Source organism: Zingiber officinale, chromosome 11B, assembly GCF_018446385.1.
Source record: "Zingiber officinale cultivar Zhangliang chromosome 11B, Zo_v1.1, whole genome shotgun sequence".
NCBI lineage: Eukaryota > Viridiplantae > Streptophyta > Magnoliopsida > Zingiberales > Zingiberaceae > Zingiber > Zingiber officinale.
In genome coordinates, this window is record NC_056007.1 from 51,289,151 (window position 1) to 51,312,965 (window position 23,815).

A 23,815-nucleotide genomic window follows, 5' to 3' on the forward strand; every position below is an offset into this window, starting at 1 on the left:
ATAAAGGTTTAGTTAATAGAGTTATAAGTGTAGCGGGTTTAGTCACACATTGAAAATTTAGGTCTAGATTTTTATGCAAAGTCCTCTATATACATATTATTGTCCAGTAAGATAGCAATATAAATTATATTTTCCCAAAATTCTACATGCTCTCAGCACCTAGTATTAGAGGTAATATTTTCAAGAGGAGTTCTCACTAGTAAAGAACGCTTGGCCTACCCTCATCCAAGCATTCTTCCCTTCACCTATTGCAGGTACAACCCATTGCCTGCATCAACCCGCTAGTGTCGTCTCCTTGTTTCCTCAAGAGAGCCACCGCCTTCTACTGTGACTCCCAGCCACCACTTAATGCAACTACCATGACTCTTCAGATCTCCAAACTATCTGTGCCCATACAAGTGTCTGCTCACCTACATTAAGCAACTCCAGCAGACCTCACACAAGAATCCACCACTCAAGCCTCCTACACGCTGATGTTCCTCTTCCAATGTTGCACCTTCCAACTCCAAGGCCCTTTGCACTAGAACATGCCTCCATTTCCTGCAAGAACGATGTTGCTGCCCTTGAGGCACCCACATTTGTTTAGGTCTACTACTGCAACCCACTAAGTGGGATTCCTTAGCAGTCCAAGGTAAGTGGAGCATTTATCATGAAATGGAATAAGCTACCAGAGCATGAGGAGTCTTGCTAAGGGAAATTGTGCAGTACTGTATGTTAGAAATTGATTTTTGTAACCAATTAGTTGAATAGGGAAATGAACTAGTTATTTCGTGAGTAGACTATCATAAATCAATTTCCTAAGTGAATGATAAATTAATGTCTAAAACTATTCGAGTGATGGAGGAAATTGTGATATTCATCGGTTTGGTACGGCTTTGTCAAACAAGGGCAGCAGCTCGTACATGAGGGTGGTCTGGGGGTGGACACATTAATGCTAAGTCGAGTATGCAAGAATATTTAGTTCATGTTGGACTAACGACGTGAGTTAACGGCACATGAATGAATAGTAGTGTCAATCGACAAATGATATTATGGGAATCATGTCATCCAACATCATGCAAATCATTGGTTGAGAAGATGAAAAGAAAGATTTGACTTCTTTACTTCAATAATGGAGATGCTCCATTCACATTGTCTTGTTCATACTACCTCTCATCACTATATAAAAACCCGAACTTCTCTCTCAAATCACTTAAACTAAAGTTGTTGTGGTCTCTTCTCTTCAACTCCTCTCCTCTCTAAAAAATTTCAAGGCTTCAAAAGTTAAATGAACTCGAAATCAGGGATGCTTAAAGAAAAGAGTTCACCCCTGCCTAGATTTAAAAGTCTCCTAAAAGAGTGTGTCGACATTCAAATAAAGTTGACTCAATGACTGATATTATTAAGTCAATACCGAAAAGAATACATCCCACCCAAAGGGTGTGTTAAGATTCTAGAGGGACATAGTCTGACGAGATGACTCATCGAACCTGAACCAATTGGATCAACTTTAAAGGATCTCATCAACAATTTTACGATTATGGCTATTATGAATGTCACTGGTTCTCTAGAATTGACTTCAAGTGGTGACAGTCATTCTATTTTACTTAAAAAACATTGTACCTCACAAGGGCTCATATTAAAAAAATGTCCATAATTTACAATGACCCTCAGGCAACAGAAATATTGATCGCACAGAAAAAAAAAACTTTATATACAAGAATTATATCATCAACATGCTAGAAGACAACGGAAATATTGATTGCGTGGCAAAAAAAAAGTGATGATATAAAAGAATTACATCATCAACATGCTATATGTTTATAGTACAACAATAACCATCAAAGCTTGATGAGGGTTGTTAGACAAAAAGCACAAAATGGAGGATACAAACTTACAATTAAACTATCTCAAGCATAAAATCAAAGAGACAAGGTTGAAAAAATTAATCGTCTAACTCCAGATCAAATAGGATAATAAGGTATAGAAAAGAGGACCAATGAAAGGATTTCGATAGAAGCACAAGCCCACCTAGCCGAACTAGGAACTAACAAGAACACCTAACCACAAAAGCAAAGTGGACAATAGAGTATCTGAAAAGAAGCCCAATAAAGCATGAGCCCACCTAGTTGAACTAAGAATGAACAAGAACACCTAAACACAAAAGCAAGGACTCCCTCTCAAAAAAGTAGAAACTAGATCTCCAAAAGCAAAAGCCCCAAGGTCAATGGTCCATGCACCTTACTGAAGCAGACTAGCTCACAATTAGAATGTTAGATCTCATGCTCACCGGGGTGGTACTCAAAACAAATATGGTTGATACAATAAAGGTTGATGGATTGACACGGGAGTGATATAGTCTTTTGTGTCAATACAAGGGATATTCTCTTCCTATGCTCGCTCTCTGGGCTAGAGCCCTACATGGGCAACTCTTTTAAGTACAAGATTGTAGGACTAGGTATGATCACACCCTCCTCAAGAATAAAGCTTAATGCTTAATAACATCCTACTACACATTCTTGATACATAGAAAAATTTAATATCTAGATTGTGGCTAGTCAAAAACAATTTCCTCCTAGTCATACTTACAAAAATAAGACTTCATAGGTGAGAGATATCTTGAGAGAGGGTTACTCAAATCAACACTTGTAGAACTTAAGCAATTAGACTCCACTTATTCATTTGACTAAGTCATCTAAATTTTGACATATCCATCTACAGCATGTCAACTTCAACACTCTACATAATCTAGTGAAATTGGAGTTGTTAGCCCAAATGTTAAAATGACCAAATGGCTCTTCCTTTCAATAGAAAGAAGCACTACACCTTTAGAACTAGTATACAATAATATCACATTTAGAGGTGAATAGTACTTTATTACATTGACTGATGATTGAGGTTAAAGTGTTAATTAAGTAATGTTGTCATAATGATCAAGGAGAATATGGGAAGTTGGTTAAGGAATTTTACTATGAGATGAGCACCAGGTAACAAACAAGTGCATTTTACTCATCATAATCCAATGGTGTTGTAAAATGCAAGAACCACATGCTAAAAGAAATGATAAATGTTATGTTACCAAGTTCATAATTACCCAAAACTTAAGAGGAAGCTACCCGCTCAACAAATCCCATTAAAATTCCCTTTAAGTCATCCAAAGGTCACAAATCTTGCTATGAATACCTCTAAGTGTGGGGGTATTTGACTAATGTAAAATTACCTACAACAAACAAAGTCGTATCCCACTAGGTGGGGTTGGCTATATGGATCATTCTACGCCATTGGGCTTTATCCCCTATTATATCATCATTTATATTTAAATAAATTGTATTTTGTTTATTATTGTTAACCAAGTCTTTTTTTGATCTTCCTCTTCTTCTTTCTCGTTTGATATGGGCATTTGTCATAGTTTCATATCGCCCACTTAGAGCATTTATTGGGCGTCTAAATATATGCCCACACTATCTTAAACGTCTCCAAGAGTTTCCCCTCAATAGGTGAAATCCGACTTTCTCTCTAATATTTTCATTTCTTACTTTGTCCATCCTTGTATGTCCGCACAACCACCTTAACATCCTAAATTCAAACAAATTAAAAATTGGACCTAAACCAATTGATTACATATTCGATAGATATGTAGGTAATAGTAGCACATACCATTTACGAATACACATATTAACAAACATGCATGTGGATACAAAGTCAAGGAATGTGATATTCTTTAAGAATACATTCAGCGCAAATGCAAGAAAGAGATAAGTTCTAATAAAAGAATGGTAATTCAAGCACCCATGGTAGTAATTGTTTAAAAGCACCAATGGGAGGATTCAGATAAACAATATGCACAAATTATACTAATTAAAAATATTTGATCATACTAAAGGGATATGGCAATAATAACTAGATGTTTGATAAAGTGGTTACATGTTTATCATCAAAGCATAGTTATTAGAGGCGCTCGCCTAGTTGCGCCAAGGCTCAAGGCACAGTTGGGCAAGCCTCTTGCATCTGTGCGCTTTAAGCATGCGCTATATTGAAGAGGAAGAAATCAGTCTTGAGGAAATGGATGAAAATTTAGCTATACAAATCTAAAACATCACATCATGATGATAATGATATGATTGAGAAAGATATGAAGATTTTGATGATTTAAATATTTAAAACTTTTTTTAATTTAAATTATGTGCATAACGTATTTATTTGCTAGTAAATTTTATATTTACATTATTGTTTAATATTTTATAAACTATAGTTTTATTAGTGAAATCTTTTGGCAGGATTTCCTATATATGTTTGAATTGTAAAAATGTATACTCAAAGCATCTTATTTCAATAAGATGTGTGTCTCACCTTGCATCGTGCGCACCTTGCATCATGCACCTCAGACCCATAGCACCTATATGTTTTTGGGTGTCTCGTGCCTTAAATAATTAAAGTTTTCAAGAAAATATATTCATATCTATTTCAATATTGTGTATCCTCTGTATATGTAACTCACATACTTCTACTTAAAGAATCAAAATCTCCTAATTATACAGCAAATCAAATCAAATATGCAATAAATAATAAATATGCCAAGATTGATTTTCCACCCTCCCCCTCAATCTAGGGGGTAGATGTTTTGCAACCAAGGATCATGTTCATCTCTCTTAGATTAGGTCTGAATAAGGCCTTAGTTAGGATATCAACTCTTAATGTTTTGATGGAATGTAGTTGAAGGTGATTGATTTATCTTCAATTTTCTTATTGATGAAATGTCGATCAATCTCCACATGTTTGGTACGATCATGGTGGACAGGATTCCTAGCAATTGTAATAACTAACTGGTTGTCGCATAAGATTTGAATAGTGAATGATGTCTCAATTTTGATATCATTTAGCCATATCCCCTCACAAATACCTGAGGCTAGTACTATAAACTCAGCTTTTGTACTACTTCTACCAACCACAGTTTGTTTCTTGCTTCACCATGTCACTAGGTTTCCCCATACGAAAGAGCAATATCCTGATGTAGATGATCTATCATTTAGAGATCCTGCCAAATCAGTATCAGTATATACTTTTAAAGATCTACTACCTGATTTCTTAAAACCCTTCCCGGAATCTTTCTTCAGGTATTTCAATATGTGATTCACTGCCTCCATGTAATTTATAGACGAATTACTCATAAACTCGACTTGAGAAACTTAGGTCCGGACGTGTATGGGTTAGGTAAATCAGCTTACCTACTAACCGTTGGTATTGCCCCTTATCCGCCGCTAATTTCATCAGTTCTAGGCATAAGCTTCATATTGGGAGTACGAAATGGTCCCAGATGTCACCATGGATGAGAGAAAAAGGATGTGTGAACTTATATAGTCGGGGAGAGTAAGTGTTTCGAGTATATTTTGCAATTTGACAAACTTCACACTAAAATAAATTTGGATTTTTATTAATAAAGAATGAGGGAAACAAATACCTTAGATATGAAAAATTAGAATGACTAAGTCAAAAGTATCACATCATAATATCACTTTCTCTATTGGACCGACTACAATTACTAGGACTCATATTTTTGACTAACCAAATAACTTGAGGGTGGATATGCATTCAGAAAGTAAAGGCATGCATGACACTCAGCACTGCCAATCGTCTTCATAGTGCTCAAGTCCTGAAATACACAAGAGTCAGACAAAAATTTAATCTCACATTTGAGATCCTTATTTAATCTAACACAAGATTACAATCAAGGTCAGGAACAAATAGCACACGACATGGAGAGTTAATGTGCTTGAGAGATGAACAGTTCATGTCCCAACCACTTTAGCATATGTCCCATTTGCTATACGCACTGATTGGGGTTTGCCAATTAATGAAAAAGTGGAGAAAAGTAAGTTATCACCTGTCATGCTCTGAAGCACCAGAATCCACAATCTAAGAAGAGTGGGGAGATGTATGTATTGTTGATGAATGCGATATGTTTGCCTTCTGAATGTGCTATTAAAGAATATCAAGTTGTTCCTTAGAGAAAGGAACTGAGTTGTCACACTGTGTCGTGGGTGTAACTACCGAATTTCCCCTTGCTTCGTGGTCTTGGGAGGGCTTCTAATCTGTTGGTTTCCCATGAAGCTTCCAACATTTGCCTTTGGTGTGTCCTTGCTTTCGACAGTAGTCACACCAAGCACATCCCGTCTTTGTGTTTTAAGTGGAATTCAGAGCAGTTAGAGCACTTGCTTCAGTTGACTTGAGAGGCTGAATTTTAGGGTTTGGCTGACCCAACATTACTCGCATATGCTTTCTTCCCTTCTAACTTCTGAAAATGCCTCCCGAAGACTTGCAGTGATTTTGTGCCGAGGATTATGCCCCTTACTGCATCTAGGGACTGATAAACTTAAAAATTCTCTTGTTCTCCACAAATTTCTTGAAATATATTTGATCTTTAGAACATTTCCAGTTATGGGTTTTGTTGGCATAACTAAGGGTATTATTGTAATTATGTTGTATATCCTCTATATAAGTTAATAACTCTGTGGTGTCTAATACACAGATTTCTCTTCTTAACATGGTATCAGAGCCAAAACCCTAATTGCCTGCGCCGTAGTTCCTCTCTCACAGACGCACAGTGTCATTTGCCGCGAAGCAGTAGTCCTTCTCCTCCGACATTCTTCGCACGCAGACATGTCGTCGCTGTTCTACAGCCGCCGTTCCTCGCACGCAGAACAGGCGTCACTACTCTGTTGTCCTTGCGCGCACCGCCATCACCGAGGATCGGCGACACCCTAGTTCTCTCTTCCTCCTGCCAATTTCGAAATCTAACGCAATAGCTCAAACGAAGTAGACGGTGAGAAAATCCACCGGAGGGAAGGCCTCGCGCAAACAACTCGTGGCCAAGACAGCTCACAAATTGGCGCCTACCACCGGCGATGTGAAGAAGCCCCATCTCTGACCTCCTCAAGAAGACAACTTTACACCTCCTAGTTTTCCCTCTCATACGCATGTTCGCGTCTCGTGAGGCGGCTTGAAGACGTGAATCCACGCACCAGTCACATCTTGTTCACCGGAGACTCGGGTGCAACCATGACCCTCATCTTCTCCGGCACTGTTTTTTTTTCCAGCAGTCAGGAGCCTTTCTTCACAGTTCTTTCCAAACTAATCAATGGCTACATCCGGCGTCCCAAAGTCAGACACCTCAATCTTTACTAACCACATCATTGAGCAGTTGGATGGTAAAATTACATCTCTTGGGCATCTCAAGCTTTAGCTTGTTGGACAGGTTATGAGACACATCTCACTCAAACTGAAGATGTTCAAGTCGCCGATCGTCATCTATGGAAGAAAGTTGACGCTCAGTTGTGTTGTATAATTCGAGCCACCATCCATCCATCTCTTAGCAATGTCTTCCGTACTCACAAAACTTGCAAAGCTGTTGGACACAGGCTCAACAACTCTTTACAAACACCTCTCGGCGACTCTATCAAATTTGTGCAGATCTCATGACCATCCTCAGTGTCCATCAGATTAAGGATTCAATGTCAGCTTACTTGGGTTCGGTCTCTAGTCTTCTTTGTGACTTCAATGAACCAGTCTTATTGAAGAGCTTGAAAATCGGAAAAAAAAAATTATATCCCTAGCTTTATATGTCTGCCCACATATTATTCTCATATTTGTGATCAGATCTTGGACAGCCCACAGAAGCTACCATAGACAATACCTGGGTGACTCTCCTCCGTGTCCCGACCAAGGTCTTAACGATGCCTCTTTCTGTTCCTGTTGACCTGTCAGCTTTGGTCTCTCGACACAACAACAGACCTCCACCTTACAAAGGTGGCAAAAGCCGTCCTTGGTGTGATCATTGCCATCGCACAGGCCACACGATTGATAAGTGTTGGGGTCTGCATGGTCGACCTCCTCGTGTTGCTCCGATCATTCAGAGTTCTGTTGCTTCTTTAGCTACCACTTTACTGTTAACACTGGATCCGACCCCACCACCTTCCTATAATGACTTTCTGAAATGGTTTGAGGATCGTCAGTCCACTGCTACTGTTGCACACGCTGGTAATTCCTTTGCTGGCATATCTAGCTCTTTAGGTCCTTGGGTTCTTGATTCTGGGACCACCAATCATATCATTGGTAATAAATCCCTATTTTCTTCTCTCACTACTTCTGGTTATTTACCAATTATCACCATGGCCAATAGTTCCCAAACTCAGCCCAAGGGTATTGGTATTATTCATCATTCTCCGTCTCTTTCTATTCATAATGTTCTTTATGTTACCGGAGCTCCCTTTAATTTATTGTCAATAAGTCAACTTACTAGTCTCTTGATTGTGTCATTTCTTTTAATAGAACATCTGTTGAGGAGGATGATTGGCTTCGGAGACTGATTGTGTCATTTCTTTTACTAGAACATCTGTTGAGGAGGATGATTGGCTTCGGATGTGAGTCTCATGGCCTTTATCAGCTTCAACAACCCTCTCTTGTTGGTTCGACGGTGGCATCTCCACTTCTTATTCATGCTCAGTTGGGACATCCAGGTCTTAATAAGTTTAAACAATTACATCCTAGTCTTTCTCACTTAGAATCTTTGTCTTGTGAGTCGTGTCAGTTAGGTAAGCATGTTCGTAGTTCTTTTTCTCCTCGCACTGTGAGTCGGGCTATGACTCTCTTTACTTTGGTTCATTCTGATGTTTGGGGTTCGAGTCATGTTTATTCTACATTGGGATCATGATATTTTGTTACTTTTATAGACGATTTTCCCATTGTGCATGGTTATATCTGATGAAGGAACGTTTAGAATTGTTTTCTATTTTTCAATCTTTTTTTCATGAAATCAAAATTCAATTTGGTATTTCCCTTCGAACTTTGCAAAGTGATAATGCACGCGAGTATCTTTCTACTCAGTTTCGTTCCCTCTTAGCGTCTGTGCTGCACCGCACATCTTGCCCTCATACCCCTCAACAGAATGGGGTTGCAAAACGCAAGAATCGTCATCTCCTTGAGACCACTCGGACTCTTCTTCTCCATTCTCATGTTCCTCATCAGTTTTGAGGTAATGTCATACTACGTGTTATCTCATCAATCGCATGTCTTCCTCCACTCTCCAGAGTAAAATACCTCATCATATCCTCTACCCTCATCATCCTCTTCATCCTTTACCACCTCGGGTCTTTGGTTCTATATGTTTTGCTTATGATCTTGATCCTGACATTGATAAATTCTCTCCCCGCTCTCATAAGTGCATTTTCCTTGGGTACTTACAGTCTCAAAAAGGGTACAAGTGTTATTCCCCTACTCTTCGTCGGTACTTTATCCCTACTGATGTCACATTCTTTGATTCTGTTTCATTTTTTGGGCCTCCCGCTTCCCAGTCCGAGGTTTCTCCCTCTCCACCTGCATTAGTGACTATCTTTTGTCCTCCGGTGGCGCCTCTATCATCCCTAGCCTCGTCTCCTCCTTTGTAGGTTTATCAGCGTCGTCCTCATCTTGCTTTGCCACCGCCCAGCACTGACACGGTCGTGGACACATCTTTGGAGCCAAGTCCTTCACCGTTTCCTCCGGTCCCATCTCCTCACTCTGATATTCCCATTATACTTCGAAAGGGTATGCGTTCCACTCGTAATCTTTCTCCTCACTATGTTTCTTTGAGTTATCATCGTCTTTCTCCTTACTATTATTCTTGTCTTTCTTCCTTATCGTCTGTTTCTCTTCCAAAGACTGCAGGTGATGCATTTGCCCATCCAGGATGGAAACAGGCTATGCTCGATGAAATTTGTGCTTTACAGAGTTCTTCTACCACCTAGGAAATCAGTTGTTCATTGTCGATGGATGTATACGGTGAAGGTTGGTCCAGACGGTATAGTTGACAGACTTAAGGCGCGTCTCGTAGCTAAAGACTATACTCAGATCTTCGCCTATTCCTGTCAATTGCTGCGATTTGTCATTGCCTGTTTATCAGTTGGACATCAAAAATGCATTCTTACATGGTGATCTGCTCAAGGAAGTCTACATGGAGCAACCTCCGTGTTTTGTTGCTCGGGGAGAGTCTTCTGGCCTTGTATGTCGCCTACGAAAATCTTTATATGGCCTCAAGCAATCACCCAGAGCATGGTTCAATAGATTAGTATTGTAATTCAACAGTTTGGCATGACTCGGAGCGAGGCTGACCATTCTGTCTTTTATCGCCACTCATCTATCATCACAGGTAATGATCATCTTGGGATTTCACAGGTGAAACATCTTTTCAAACATTTCCAGACAAAGGATCTCGGTAAACTCAAATACTTCTTGGGGATAGAAGTAGCACAGTCTAAAGAGAGGAACATCATATCCCAAAGGAAATATGTAATGGATATTTTGGAAGAAACAAGAATGTTAAACTCAAAGGCAGTCGACAACCCTATGGATCCTAATGTCAAGCTCATGTCAAATCAGAGGGAGCCTCTTCCAGATCCTGAACGGTACAAGTGATTAGTAGAGAAACTAAGCTACCTTATTGTTACTCATCCGGATATCTCATTTGCGGTAAGTGTAGTAAGTAAGTTTCTTAACTCTCCATGCAAAGAACTTTGGGATACTGTGACTCGTATTATTCGATATATCAGAGGCGCACCAAGAAAGGGTCTTTTGTATGCAGACAAAGGACATACTCGAGTCGTAGGATACTCTGATTCAGATTGGGCAAAATCTCTAATTGATATAAGGTCCTTCTGGATTTTGTATATTTGTCGGAGGTAACCTTGTTTCTTAAAAAAACAAAAAATAGAATGTTGTGGCAAGATCCAGTGCAGAGATAGAGTATCAAACTATGGTCATAACTAGTCAAGAGCTTATATGGCTAAAAAGGCTCCTTCAGGAATTCAGGTTTGGGGAGATTATACAAATGTCACTTATATGTGACAACCAGGCCGCTATGCATATTGCCTCGAACCCAATTTTTCATGAGAGGACAAAGCATATTGAAGTTGACTTTCACTTTGTAAGAGAGAAGGTCATATCGGGAGAAATATCTACTAATTTTGTCAACTCATATGATCAACTAGCAGATATATTCACTAAATTACTGAGAGGTCACCGAATTAACTACATATGTAACAAGCTTGGTACATATGATCTATATTCTCCAGCTTGAGGGAGAGTGTTGGAATATTGTAACATAACTAGGGGTATTATTATAATTATGTTGCATATCCTCTTCTATATAAGTCAATAACTCCATGGTGTCTAATACACAGATTTCTCTTCTTAACAGGTTTCAAAGAGATCCTCCTGTTGCTAATAGTGAGTGAGAGTTGTGAAATAAGTTGTCACTGGGTGGTTACCTTGCTTGAAGTCTTGGAGAGTGTTTTCAATGTGAAATAATTCAGCAATGTTGTCTTGACTAGAGAAAGTATCCCGAACTACCTCCCATATATCTTGGGTTTAGCAAGAGAAAATTCTCACCAATTTCTGCATTCATAGAACTGATTAGCCATGACATAACCAGATTGTTTTCGGCTCTCCAGACTCGGTACTTCAGCTTACTTATTCCTGGTTTTGGAACACCTAAGGGATAATCATCTTTTCCTCACCTGCTAATAAACATCATTACAGATTGTGAAAAATAATTGTGGGCATTCAGTTTGTAAATTGTAATTGAACTAGAGATAGTTTCTAGTTGAGTTGGGAATAACGACATCATGGGGAGATTTGGAGCAAAATTAATTGTGAAAGAACTCGCTGAAATCTGCTCGGAGTCCGACATGATTAGCCGTAGGAAGAGATGGAAGCTGATGATGGCGGGGCAAAACTAGATTTAAGGTTAGGGTGGATCTGATACCATAAAAGTTTTTAAGAAAATATATTCACATCTATTTCAATATTCGTGTATCCTTTGTATACAAGTCACATACTCCTCCTTAAGGAATCAAAATATCCTAATTAATTATAGAATATCTCCTAATTAATTCCAGCAAATCAAGTTCTAGCTAGAACTTATACTTGAGACATTTTTGAAACTTGTCCACAATTTCGTTCATATGGAGATTGTTAGAAATTGATTTTCATAACCAATTGGTTAAATAGGGATGTGCATGAGTTATTTCATGAGTAGATTACCATAACCTCATTTTTTGAGTGAATGAGAAATTATTATCTATAATTATTCAAGTGATAGAGGAAATTATAGTTCAACTTGATCAAACGAGGGCATGAGCTTGTACACGTGTGTGGTTCATAGATATGAATGCATGAACGCTAACTCAAATATAAGCAAATATCAGCTCATACAGGACTAAAATCAAGGGACTTCTAGGACGCACATTAATTGCACACAAAAGAAGGGCAGTATCAATCAGCATTGCTAAAAGCAGTGTTGTTTGACTCTTGCTTACACGATGTTGAATGACATTTTTGTACTACTGTCATCTGACACTATCTAGATCAGTCTCCCTTGGTTAAGAATAGAGATCAAAAGAACACTATGTCTTCTTAATCCCAAAACTCCTCTCTCAATCACTCTTAGTGAAGTTGTGATCCCTATTCGTAAGCACTTATCGTCCTCCCCTTTCTAGAGAGTTTTAAGGCTTCAAAAGTTCACTAGAGCTCAAAATGTGGAGTGTTCTTATTTTGAATCATAGGCCATCGTTCTATCTAGAAGACAAAATAACCTATTAGCACTTGGGTAGAGTAATATCGTCTTAAACAAAGAGGGTTCACCCTTCCCTTGGCCTTAAAATCTCTTATTCGAAAGGATAAATTGACACGAATGAGTGTGTCGACATCTATAAAGGTGATTCAATGATCAACAATATTAAGTTAGTGACATTAATGACAATACCAGAAAGGGTAAATCTAACACCTGAAAGGGTGTCTTAGCAACCGAAGGGATGTGTCAAGAATCTAAAAGGACATGATCCACATTGTCATATTGGCGCCCCACCAATTTGAGCCATCAACTTGCAAACGAGTTGGTTGATCAAACCTAACCAGTTGGACACTAGATAGATTTTCAAAGAAAAGCCTTTTTTGAATAAGCCAATTTATATGGGGACCCTATAGATCCTTTCCTTTTCCTAATAAAAGACTGATCATTTATCTCTGAGTTTTCACCACTTTATAAGTTATAACACAAGATGCCGAAGGTACTCTTGTGCTCTCCAACATCAATGTTGACTATAACTACTGCATGCTTGCCCCTACTAAAGATAGGTGACTAACTCTTCATTGCACTTTAATTGAGTCTCCATGTGTTTCAAATCAAGTTATTATAGCTTCAATGTTACTTCAGATGAGCACCAAAATCAAATCCCACACTGCATTATAGTGGTCATATTGTCCCTTGAACCCTGGAAGAGGAGCTCCTTGCAGTGCTATAATGGTGGCATAAAGTTTATGGTCATGTAAAAAAATCTGACAAGGTAAAGGATATATAGGTGCAAAAGGGGTTGGACTTCTAGATAGGGTTTAGAGTCTTCAAACACTTAGACTGGATCGAACGACCTTTCAACTCTAAGATGTTGAAAAATAAGGGCCAAATAACAGGATATCTCATTGACCTTTATTTTGCATTGGTTGATGAACTTCTAGAGATTTAATCATATCACAATGGGGATTCCTTTGACATTTGTTTTCCTCATGGTGTTGCCAACATTAACTATTTTTTGCTATCTTTCATCACTCTTTCAACCTTGTTTTGTTTGTGTGTCGCATATGCATTGCCTAAAATTCAAAGTACATGGAACAAAAGAACATATTGTTCTCATTTTTCTACTTCCAACAAAGGGTCACGCTAATCCATCTATCTTTAACAAGAACCTTGAGTGTTCTCGTCTTCCGTCTCTTTATTGTGTTAATATACCTATCGCTTTAGGGAAAAGCCCACTCCAGAGATGGTGTTTGTGGTCCCTCTTCATTGGTTGTGTGCTCCCTTAAATGAATTTTTTCCTTCATGCATGTGAGTATTATAGTATCATTTTATTATTGTCATGTTAGTTTATGATTGGTTATGAGATCTTTTATTGTTCATATAATAAGTCGGACATAGATAATATCGATGTTGTAACTTGAAGGAGAATGTTAGAGCATAGAGGTATTAGGTTAATATTTTAATGTATGGAGGGTTAAGTCACACATTGATATCATTGACATTGATATCATTGATATTTTAGGTCTAGATTTTCTATGTTTTAATCCTATATATAAATGTCATTTCCTAGGGATAGCAATACAATATTCTCTTTTCCCCAAATTCTACAAAGTAGAATTTAATGGCCATGGGAGCAAAAGGTGAAGTCGTCTCTTTAATGGCCCCACACTCTCTCGAAGGGGGTAAATCACGAAAGGCATTTACCCTAGCATAGCGGCCCTTTATATGGGGAAGGTCAGGCACCAGCATGACATTTTGAATCCGCTTTGCACCCACTGGGAATTGACCCCAAGACCTATTGGAGCAATCACCTATACAGATACCAACTGCATCAACCCATGGGGGCAAAGTATACCATGATTATGCATTAGTTTAATCATCGTGAAATAAAGGTACTAGCCTACTTTTGCATTGCTACACTAAAATATGCAGTATTTTTACTTTATTTTCTTTCATCATTTTCAATAAATTATAATAATGAAAACAAGAGAGAACTTTGATGCAAAAAAGTCTAAACAAGTTAGAGATGTCTAGTACAAAAGATTAAGGACTAGTGATCGTGCATAGATAAATGCTATCTCCGAAAAATATCAATTATCATGTCAACGGAAACGACCAGCCTGTATAACATCACTAAATGTGAAAGAATGCAGTATTCACAAATTCACTGCAGAGAACAAACCAAATGTTGCATAGAAGGTACAACTGATATCCATCAGGAACTAACCATAATGCCTTCCAAATGACAGGGTTACTGAAGCATCTTGAATGAGATCCTTTCCACCAACCGAAACTGTGAAGTTCTCCATGTGGATGTCCCTAATAGCTGGACCATTCTCGTTGCCACCATGATTTACATAGACAACTGGCATCCCTGCTTTTACAGCTTCCATCTCTGCCAAATGAATTTGGTATTGGGCCTGCACAGCAACATTATTAATAGAAATCTCAACATGCATAGCACATTCTAACTATTACAAATATAACACATGGTAATTATTTACTGGATGAAACTATCTCAGAAGCATATGCTAAGAATTTTGATTCTATGATAGAAAATTTGAATATTTTATCATTTTTCTTACATCAATAAGCATTCTGGTTCTTTTGAATACAGAATCCAGAATACAGAACCAAATGCAACAAGTTGCAAGGGAAAATGGTACGCACTTCACTTATCCTTAAGAATCTAATATTGTCAACCAAACACTTACTTCTCTTTGCCGCTCGTCCTTTCTTTTCTTTCTTTCAAGCTTTGCTCGATCACGTTCAGATAGCAATGGACCATCAAAAACTTCTGGTTGTTTCTTTGGTACTTCATCATCCATTCCATCAAACATCCGCATCGGTGTTGCTAAACTTCGAACAGCTTGTTTAGGTTTCACGAGACCATGTTTCCCAAATCTTTCTGAAAGCCTGTTGCAAACCTGTATTTTATCTTGAATGAAATTATAGGCATCAGGAACAAAGGTAAATATACTACTCTTAAGCTATTCTCTAGGATAAAAGGAGAAAATGCACAATTCCACATTGTATTTTCAGAAATGAACCAACATGAAGTATGCCAGTATGCCAGAGATTTTGTAATAGATTTTTAATAGTGGTAAAAGCTCAGAAATTAGGGAGCAATAGTGTTAGTTTAGAAAAGAAGAGTTCGATACTCATTTTGCATGCATATAGCTAATTGTTCAATTATGAAGACATTTTTTGGCAATGTATATCAATTGAATATGTTAAAAAAACAAAAGCAGGAAAACCTGTCAACACAATCGTGATACATCTTCCATTGGGTCCATTCAAAATATATGTTAAAAAAGTAGGAACCACAACTAAACTATTTTTTCATTATTGACATCCCAAATTATCGCAAATGACTCCATATGCTTAATTCTTTCCCCATAGTCAATTAATATGATTTTCCACATTTACTTTCTTTTGGTGAACTCTACAATTTGATATAGCAGTGGAAGATTCTCAAACATCCGCGTAGGATTCAGTAAAAAATAAACAATAAATGTCACCCAAATAAGTCCTAAAATTTTGAAATGTAAAAAGTCCATACGCCTACCACAAAAAAAAAAAAAATCTAATTAGTTTATGAACAAAGCCCTCATATTGACAAATCAGCAACTAGATTACTATCGATTTATAAGTTCAGTGGCTATTCATATTGGAAAAGCACTAGAGATGAACTTAACTCCAAATTGGCACAGCATCGTCAAATATTGGTAGTGGTATGGGAGGTTGAGGAGATAGAGGAGGGAGGGAGGGAGGGAAGGAGGTGGATACGTACATATCGACATTCTTCGTAGTCCTGGACGCAACCGGAGTCAACAAGGAGCTCACCGACGGCCTCGACGGCACCATCACCGTCCTCACCGAAGTCGAAATCGTCGTCGGCGAGGACGTTAATGATGTAGCTGACGATGGGCGCATCTACTTCCTGCAGCTTCTGGCCCAAGACCTCGTGCAGCACCGTGCTCGCAACGTCCACCATCGCCGCCTTCCACTCCCGTTGCTTCTCGCGACCTCTCCCTTTTCCTACCCTTGTAATACTTGAAAATCAGGGTTTAAACTTGGGCCGTTAACATGGTCACCCATCTCTTGGCCCATAAAAATACTCAATTTTATAATTCAAAAATCAATTTCTCATATGTAACTGTTTTTTAAAATAACCCGATGATTTTACTATTATTATGTTTCATAAATGTTACCTATAATTTTTAGGAGGGTTATGATGTAATGATAAAAAATTAAAAAAAAAAAAATCTAGACAATAAAGGTTCAAATATACCTGGAGTACATTACACTTGAATTTAAAAATTTATGGCACTGGATCGTCCGTTAAAATTCATTTGTATTTTCTGATTTACCTTAATGACGATAGAAAATTTCCATGGAATCAGCTATAAGAGTTAAATACCTATATTACCAAAAATAATAATATTAAAGGTTAACAGAATGTATTTGTATGATACGATAATTAAATAATATGCGTTATTTGAGAAATAACTTTATAGATTTTTCTGAAAATTTTTTAAAAAATTTCAGAATTTAAACAGAGACCTATGATATATTTAAGGGGATAAATCATTAATTAGACTTTGAGAAAATCTGTTTAGATTATCACTTAAGTGGAAGTTGATTGATTTAATTAATAATATATATATATATATATAACTATTTATTGTTTTGCAATTGATCTTTGTTGTTTGTCCTTATTGTAGGTTCCCGGGCGGCCGATAAGAAGAAGGTGAATTGTCTAAAATTACAATAATATCTTTTCTTAATCTTTGGACTAAGTTAGGCAAATACTTGTTAAGAAACAAAAAATAAATACATAAAATAAGGACAGAGGTAAGAATATTTACTTGCTTTGCAATCAAAGGATTGTTAATCCAAGGCAAATATGCCTCACTAAAAATTTTCTTCTTTCAAAGGCAAAATAGCCTCTTACAATGTTAAAAACTTAGAATAGTAGAGATCAGAACTAGAAATTGAATTACAGAACTCGTTTATTCTAAACTACTGAGACCAGGACTATATTTATAGTTTGCTGGTCGAATCTGACCATTTGCTAGTGTGATAGCTTCGGGTGCCTGGAAGGGCTCTGGGTGCCTGGGCGTGGATAAAACTTTATCCTCGTCACAATAGTTCACAACGGATCAAGATTATCTGTTTGGGCACCTGGAGCAGCTCTGGATGCCTAGACTGTGCTGACTAGCCCATTCAAAGCCTTACCAAGGGAGGCGCTTTGGGGGTGTCTGGGAGTCCTAGCGCCCGGGTCGTCCGAGCACCTGGACTTGGTTCAGGTGCTTGGATAGTCAACATAGTGTTGACTGTTAGGTTTCTCCTCTGTTAAGACTCTGTTCGCTTGGGTGATTTTGACCATTCGGAATAGGACTCACCCGAACTCATTTTCTAGCATTCTCCTTGAGCAATCTTTCGCTCTGACTTCTCATCCCTAAAAAATATCATGTGTTTCCTTCTCGTCCGCCCGCGTACGAGAAGGGTTAATCACATAAATAGGGGAATAAAAAAACCAAGGGTTACACAATTAGTGACTAACACTCAGAAAAAAAAAATTTGAATTTTTTTTTAAAAAAACTGAATTTTTATAATTTATAATTTAATTTTTAAAAGAATAAATTTAAAATTATTTTTAATTATTGAAAAATTCTAAAAACATTTATAATGGTTTATCATACTTATCCAAAATAGTGATAAAATTTTTATGAAAAAATAGTATTAATTAGAGCAATAATTAATTATTCGATATAGAGAGATATATTTTCATAAAAAAAATATTTAAAAATAGATTTTAAGCTCGAAAAATCACTCAAAATTTTTTGAGTATGTAAAATAGTAAGTATTTTTACAAAAAAAAAATAAAGTTGCAAAAATGGAATGTTTGAGATTTTTTAATATTAAAAATTAGCATTTTGATAAAAAAAATCATAGAAAATTTAATAATAGTAAAAAAAATTTTAAAATTTTCTATAGATAAGTAATGAAATTCTTTTTCTCAGAAAAATTGAGTTCTAATTATTTTGAATATAAATTATATGAAACAATTAATTTGTAAAAGTTAGATAATTTTAACCAAAAAAATATTAAATCAAATTAAAAAATATATGCATAAGGATTTAATCTTTGCATGATTTTAGAACTCAATATAGGTTTCTACCTACTAGATAAATCAAAAATTTTCTTAGAATATACTTTTTTTATTTGACCCTTATAGAATTTATAATACCAATTTAATCTTTGATAATTTTTAAAATTTAAAGTAGTAAAATTTAAATTTCTATTTGTTCTTTCAAATTAGCATTTTCAATTTTAAATTTATCAAAATTCTCTATTAAATATTACTTTGCTAAGATTATTTTTATTTCTAAATTCTCCTTTTTCAAATTTTCATTTTTGGTTTTCAATTTACACATTGATTTAGACAACGATTTTATACCAAAACACAATTGATTAGGAGATAAGAGACATACCTCACTTACTATGTCGATCTAAAGCTAGTTTCTCCCCCTATGTCACTGCATTCATCTGATATCGCTCCCCCTTCATCAATGTTAATTTCTGAGTTGCTTGAATCTTCATGACTAGCCATCAATGCTAGTCCAGCATATGGTTCTATCTCGGACTAGGATGATGAACTTTCATCCCAAGTGGCTTTGAGATTTTTGTGCTTGTTTCACTTTAGTCGTTTGTCTTTCTCCTTCTTATGCTCTGGACAATCTTCTTTTATATGTCCTTTTTGGCAATGGTAGCATCGAATCTTTCTCTTATTTCTTGAATTTTTTCTAGTCTGTATTTTTTAAATTTGTTAGATTTAAAAAACTTTTTAAATTTCCTTACTATAAAGCTTCTTAGTCTGCATCAATATCTAAGTCTGACTGGGGTTCGTCCTTCTTGGAGGCTCTTAGTGTCAGATTCTGGCTTGACTCTTTACTCATCCCTGCACATCTAGATTCATGTAATTATAAGGTCAAAAAAAAAAATCTTTTAAGGCACTTATCTCCAAGTCCTTAGAGATGTAGTAGGCGTCTATGATTGACTTCCATTCTGGGGTTCTGGGAAAGGCGTTGAGCATGTAGCGTATCGAGTCCCGATTGGTTACCATTTCGCCGAGGTTGACCAGCCCAGTGACCAGCTCCTTGATCTTCGCATATAGTTGGGCTATCTTCTCACCTTTTTTAGACTGATGTTTATTAGTTGATTTCGAAGAATGTCTCGTCATGCGAGCTTTGCCTCAAATGTGCTTTCATGAAGCTCCAAGAATTTTTCCAGAGTTCTTTAGCTAAGAAGTAGCTTCTAATGTAATTGACTTCTTGAGACAATAATACACTTAGCAAGTGGTATTTCACTCTGCTGTTGGCTACGAAATCACTCTGTTCCTTCTTTGTCCATTGATTTTCTTCTTTCCCTTCTCCTTATTGGTCCTTAGGAACTGCAAAATCATATTTTATTACTAAAATAATTTGAAAATCAGATTATAAGAATACCTTTATTTGGCATTTCCAGTGTGTGAACTTCCCCTCAAACTTTGGCGGGTTGAGGCTTAGCCCGACCATTGATTTCTTTACTTCGGTAGGCGGTCAGTCCCTCTAAAGTGACCTTACTCTTTGGTTTAGAATACTAATTGTAGGTCCCCGAGCAGCTGGCAAGTGGGGATGAATTGCCTAAAATTAGAATAATATCCTTTCTCGATCTTTGGACTAAGTTAGGCAAACACTTGTTAAGAAACAAAAAAGTAAATACATAAAATAAGGACAGAGACAAGAATATTTACTTGATTTGCAATTAGAGGATTACTAATCCAAAGCAAATGTAGTTCACTAAAAATCTCCTTTCAAAGGTGGAGTAGCCTCTTACAACGTTGAAAACTCAGAACAATAGAGAATAGAACTAGAAATTGAAGTACAAAACTTGTTTACAAGTGTTGTTTTGAACTACTGAGACCATGACTCTATTTATAGCAAGCTAGTTGAATCTGACCATTTGCTAATGTGGCAACTCCAAGCACCTAGAAGGGCTCTGCGCATCTGGGTGTAAATAAAACTTTATCCTTGTCACAAAAGTTCGTAACGGATCAAGCTTATCTGGTCTGGACACCTAGAGTAGTTCCGAGTGCTCCGACTGTGCTGACTAGCTTGTTCGAAGCCTCGCTAAGGGAGACGCCCTGGGGTGCCCAGGGGGTCCAGGTGCAGACCATCCGAGCGCCTAGACTTGGTCTAGGTGCCCAGAAAGTCAACATAGTGTTAACTGTCCAGTTTATCCTCAATTTCGGTTTTGTTTGCTTGGGTGATTTCGGCCATCCGAAATAGGGTTTACTTGAACTCATTTTTCAGCCTTCTCCTCAAACAATCTTCTGCTCTGACCTCTCATCCCTTAGAAATGTCATGCTCTTTCTTCTCGTCTGTCAGCGTACTCTTCCGTAGCACCTCTTCCCTCAGACGCACCGAGCCAGTCGACTCCCTCCCATGTCATCCTTCTTGCTAGCTGCATCTTTCACTCGACTTCTTGTACTTCTAAGTTCCTGCATACTTAGATACAAGGCATCAAATATACACAGGGTCTAACGTGACTTGGTTGATCACATCAAAAATATCATGGGGTACTTACACTTATTTGTTTGTCGATATTGACATCTATGCAGTCTCGTTGTTTTCATGCTAGGATTGGTTATATATATAGGATATACCATACCATAGTGTAGTTGTAGACTTATACTCATGCATTTATATCATAGTATAGTTATGTACTTATACTTGTGCCTATAGGTTAGCGATATCATGGGTAGTATAGTTGAATACTTATGTGAGTGCATATATGTTAGTGATATTATAGTATAGTTGTATACTTATATGAGTCCATATATGTTAGTGAAACTATACCTACTTATATGAGATAGATATCTTACCCTCACCGAGTGATAGGAGTATCCCACTAGGTTATTTTCTTCTGACTGACATCTAGGACTACTTGATTTAGATCCTATTATTTTATTATATATATGATGATATCATGGAGTTAGTTGAGATATTATGACTAAATGACTAGTATTCTCTTGATGAGATTGGTTGACTATCATTTTGTGGGCGTGATTATTTATTTTCTGCTTATACATTAGTAAGATTATACTATAATATAGTGTAGGATATTGAATATGCTACTAGACCTTGTTGTTATGTTAATATATTAGTAAGACCATACCATAGTGTAGAATATCAAGTATCCTACTATATCTTTATTTGTTATGTTGGTGCATGCCTATACATTAGTAATATTATACCCTAGTGTGGGATATCGAGTATCCTACTAGACCTTTGGTTATCATTTAAGCCCATGTCTATACGCTAGTGAGGTTAGACCGTAGGGTAGCTTGAAGAGCATTATCCTTGGATAGATTATTAATAGTTATTTTGTTATTATGCTTTGGTATAGGTATATATCCTATCTACTGTTAGTTAGAGCCCTAGAGCCAATCATTTGATGATTGTATTTTGTACTTGTTGTATCATATTCTATATAAATAAAGGCATTTGGTTTTGGTTGTTATACTTACTTGTATTGGTGCCAAATAAACTAAGTATAATAACGTCCTTGCGTAGAAGGTTCTTACCTATATCAATCGATTGGTTGAATCGATAGTGAGATGATATAGGGAATACTACTCTAAATCATTCCTAGTTGAGTATTAACATTCAGGGATAATGTTAATGCTATAAGACTAGCATGTAGGTCAACTCGATGACTTGATCTCACAAGTCATGGATATGGAGATATCAAGTTGACACATGGGTATGCATTGGAGAATGTATACTGAATGACCCGTCATGAGAAAGTATCATGGATCGTTATATGAGCGTCATATACTTTCTCATGTGACTATTAGTATGACTATTGGTCCTTAGACCTCAAGTCACCATGGTTCCCTACATAAGGAGTTATGTACTTTGGTTTCGTCAAACGTCACCCGTAATTGGGTGGACTATAAAGGCGATTACTAGTATATAACGAATTATGCAGAGGGATGTGAGTGATGTAGATGAGATTTATCCCTCCCATATGACAGGAGCGACATCAGTATTCTTGATAGAGATAGACCACGAAGTGCATGGGCATGCCCAAATGAGTCAACATGAGATGTTGAGCTCATTTGATCGAGTGAGTCTACTTGGAGTTCAAGATTTAGATTGATTAGAGGATGACACGGTCTATGCCTCACATTGATCAATCTAGATGTCTAGGATAGAAGGACAATGTCACATATTGTGAGGAGTCACAATTAGTAGTCACAAGGTGATGTTGGATCTCAACATTCTTGTAACTTGGGTAGCAATGATGTATTGCTAGATGCCGCTCATTGCTTATGTTTCTAAAGGAGTTTAGAAACATTGCCAACGTTACAAGAACCTATTGGGTCACACACAAAGAATAAGTGGATGGAGATTAGGTTCATATGATGAACCAGTTGGATTAGGTTCATATGATGCACCAAAGATTGGATCCAAATTAGACTTATTGAGTTAGACTCAATTAGATTCAATTGTTGAATGAGTCTAATTTAAATTTGATTCATTGAGTCAATTTATATTAATGAATTGATATTCATTAAATTAAAATTGACTTGAATCAAAGGTTGGATTTGACTCAACAAGGAAGAGAATTGGTCAATTTTGACTTGACCAAATGGAAGTTGAAACATCAAGTTTGACTTGATGCATTGCCACATCATGAAGGTTGACTCATCCTACATGGCATGACTAACCTTGCCACATCATCTCCACCTCATGAGGTATGCCACCTCATGGAGGTTACACCTCCCATTCCATTTAATGTGGCCGGCCACACTAATGTAGTGTGGAGGTTTTGGTTTTGTGTATTGATGTGTGCATTCATTCTATTATCTTCTTCCTTGGTCTTTCTTCCTCCTTGCTGCTGTTGCCGTGAGTTCTAAGCAAGGGTGAAGGTGGTTGAGTGAGTTCCAAGAGAATAAGGAAGAGTGAAGGTCACAAAGGAGGATACTACTTCTTGAGTGTATGAGATTCCTTTTGCATCCTCTCTTTTTCTTCCTTTCAAATCCTACCCGAGAGCCCTAGAAAGTTCTAGCACACTTGGGGTGCACTCTTCTCCATCCTTGAGTGTTAGAGAACACATCTTGTTCGTGTGGATATCACTAGAGAGTTGTCTACGTTGACAATTTTGAGATCCGGCGTACCT

The 23,815-nt window shown here is 37.2% G+C and overlaps 1 protein-coding gene across 3 annotated transcripts in view; it reads right to left on the minus strand.

The window, feature by feature from the left end:
- The window catches only part of LOC122034244 (ABC transporter F family member 3-like), a 41,390-nt gene extending 24,746 nt beyond the window's left edge, over positions 1–16,644 (minus strand). For 2 of the 3 annotated variants that reach the window (XM_042593403.1, XM_042593402.1), the window contains exons 1-3: positions 16,374–16,644; positions 15,295–15,507; positions 14,808–15,000 (exon numbers count right to left, since the gene is read on the minus strand). In XM_042593403.1, the coding sequence (XP_042449337.1) occupies positions 14,808–15,000; positions 15,295–15,507; positions 16,374–16,577 (610 nt within the window). In that variant the 5' untranslated portion in view covers positions 16,578–16,644. Of the gene's footprint in view, positions 1–14,807; positions 15,001–15,294; positions 15,519–16,373 lie in introns of all 3 variants that reach the window. The other variant, XM_042593404.1, reaches the window with a different exon arrangement.
- Between the last annotated feature and the right edge of the window lie 7,171 nt (positions 16,645–23,815).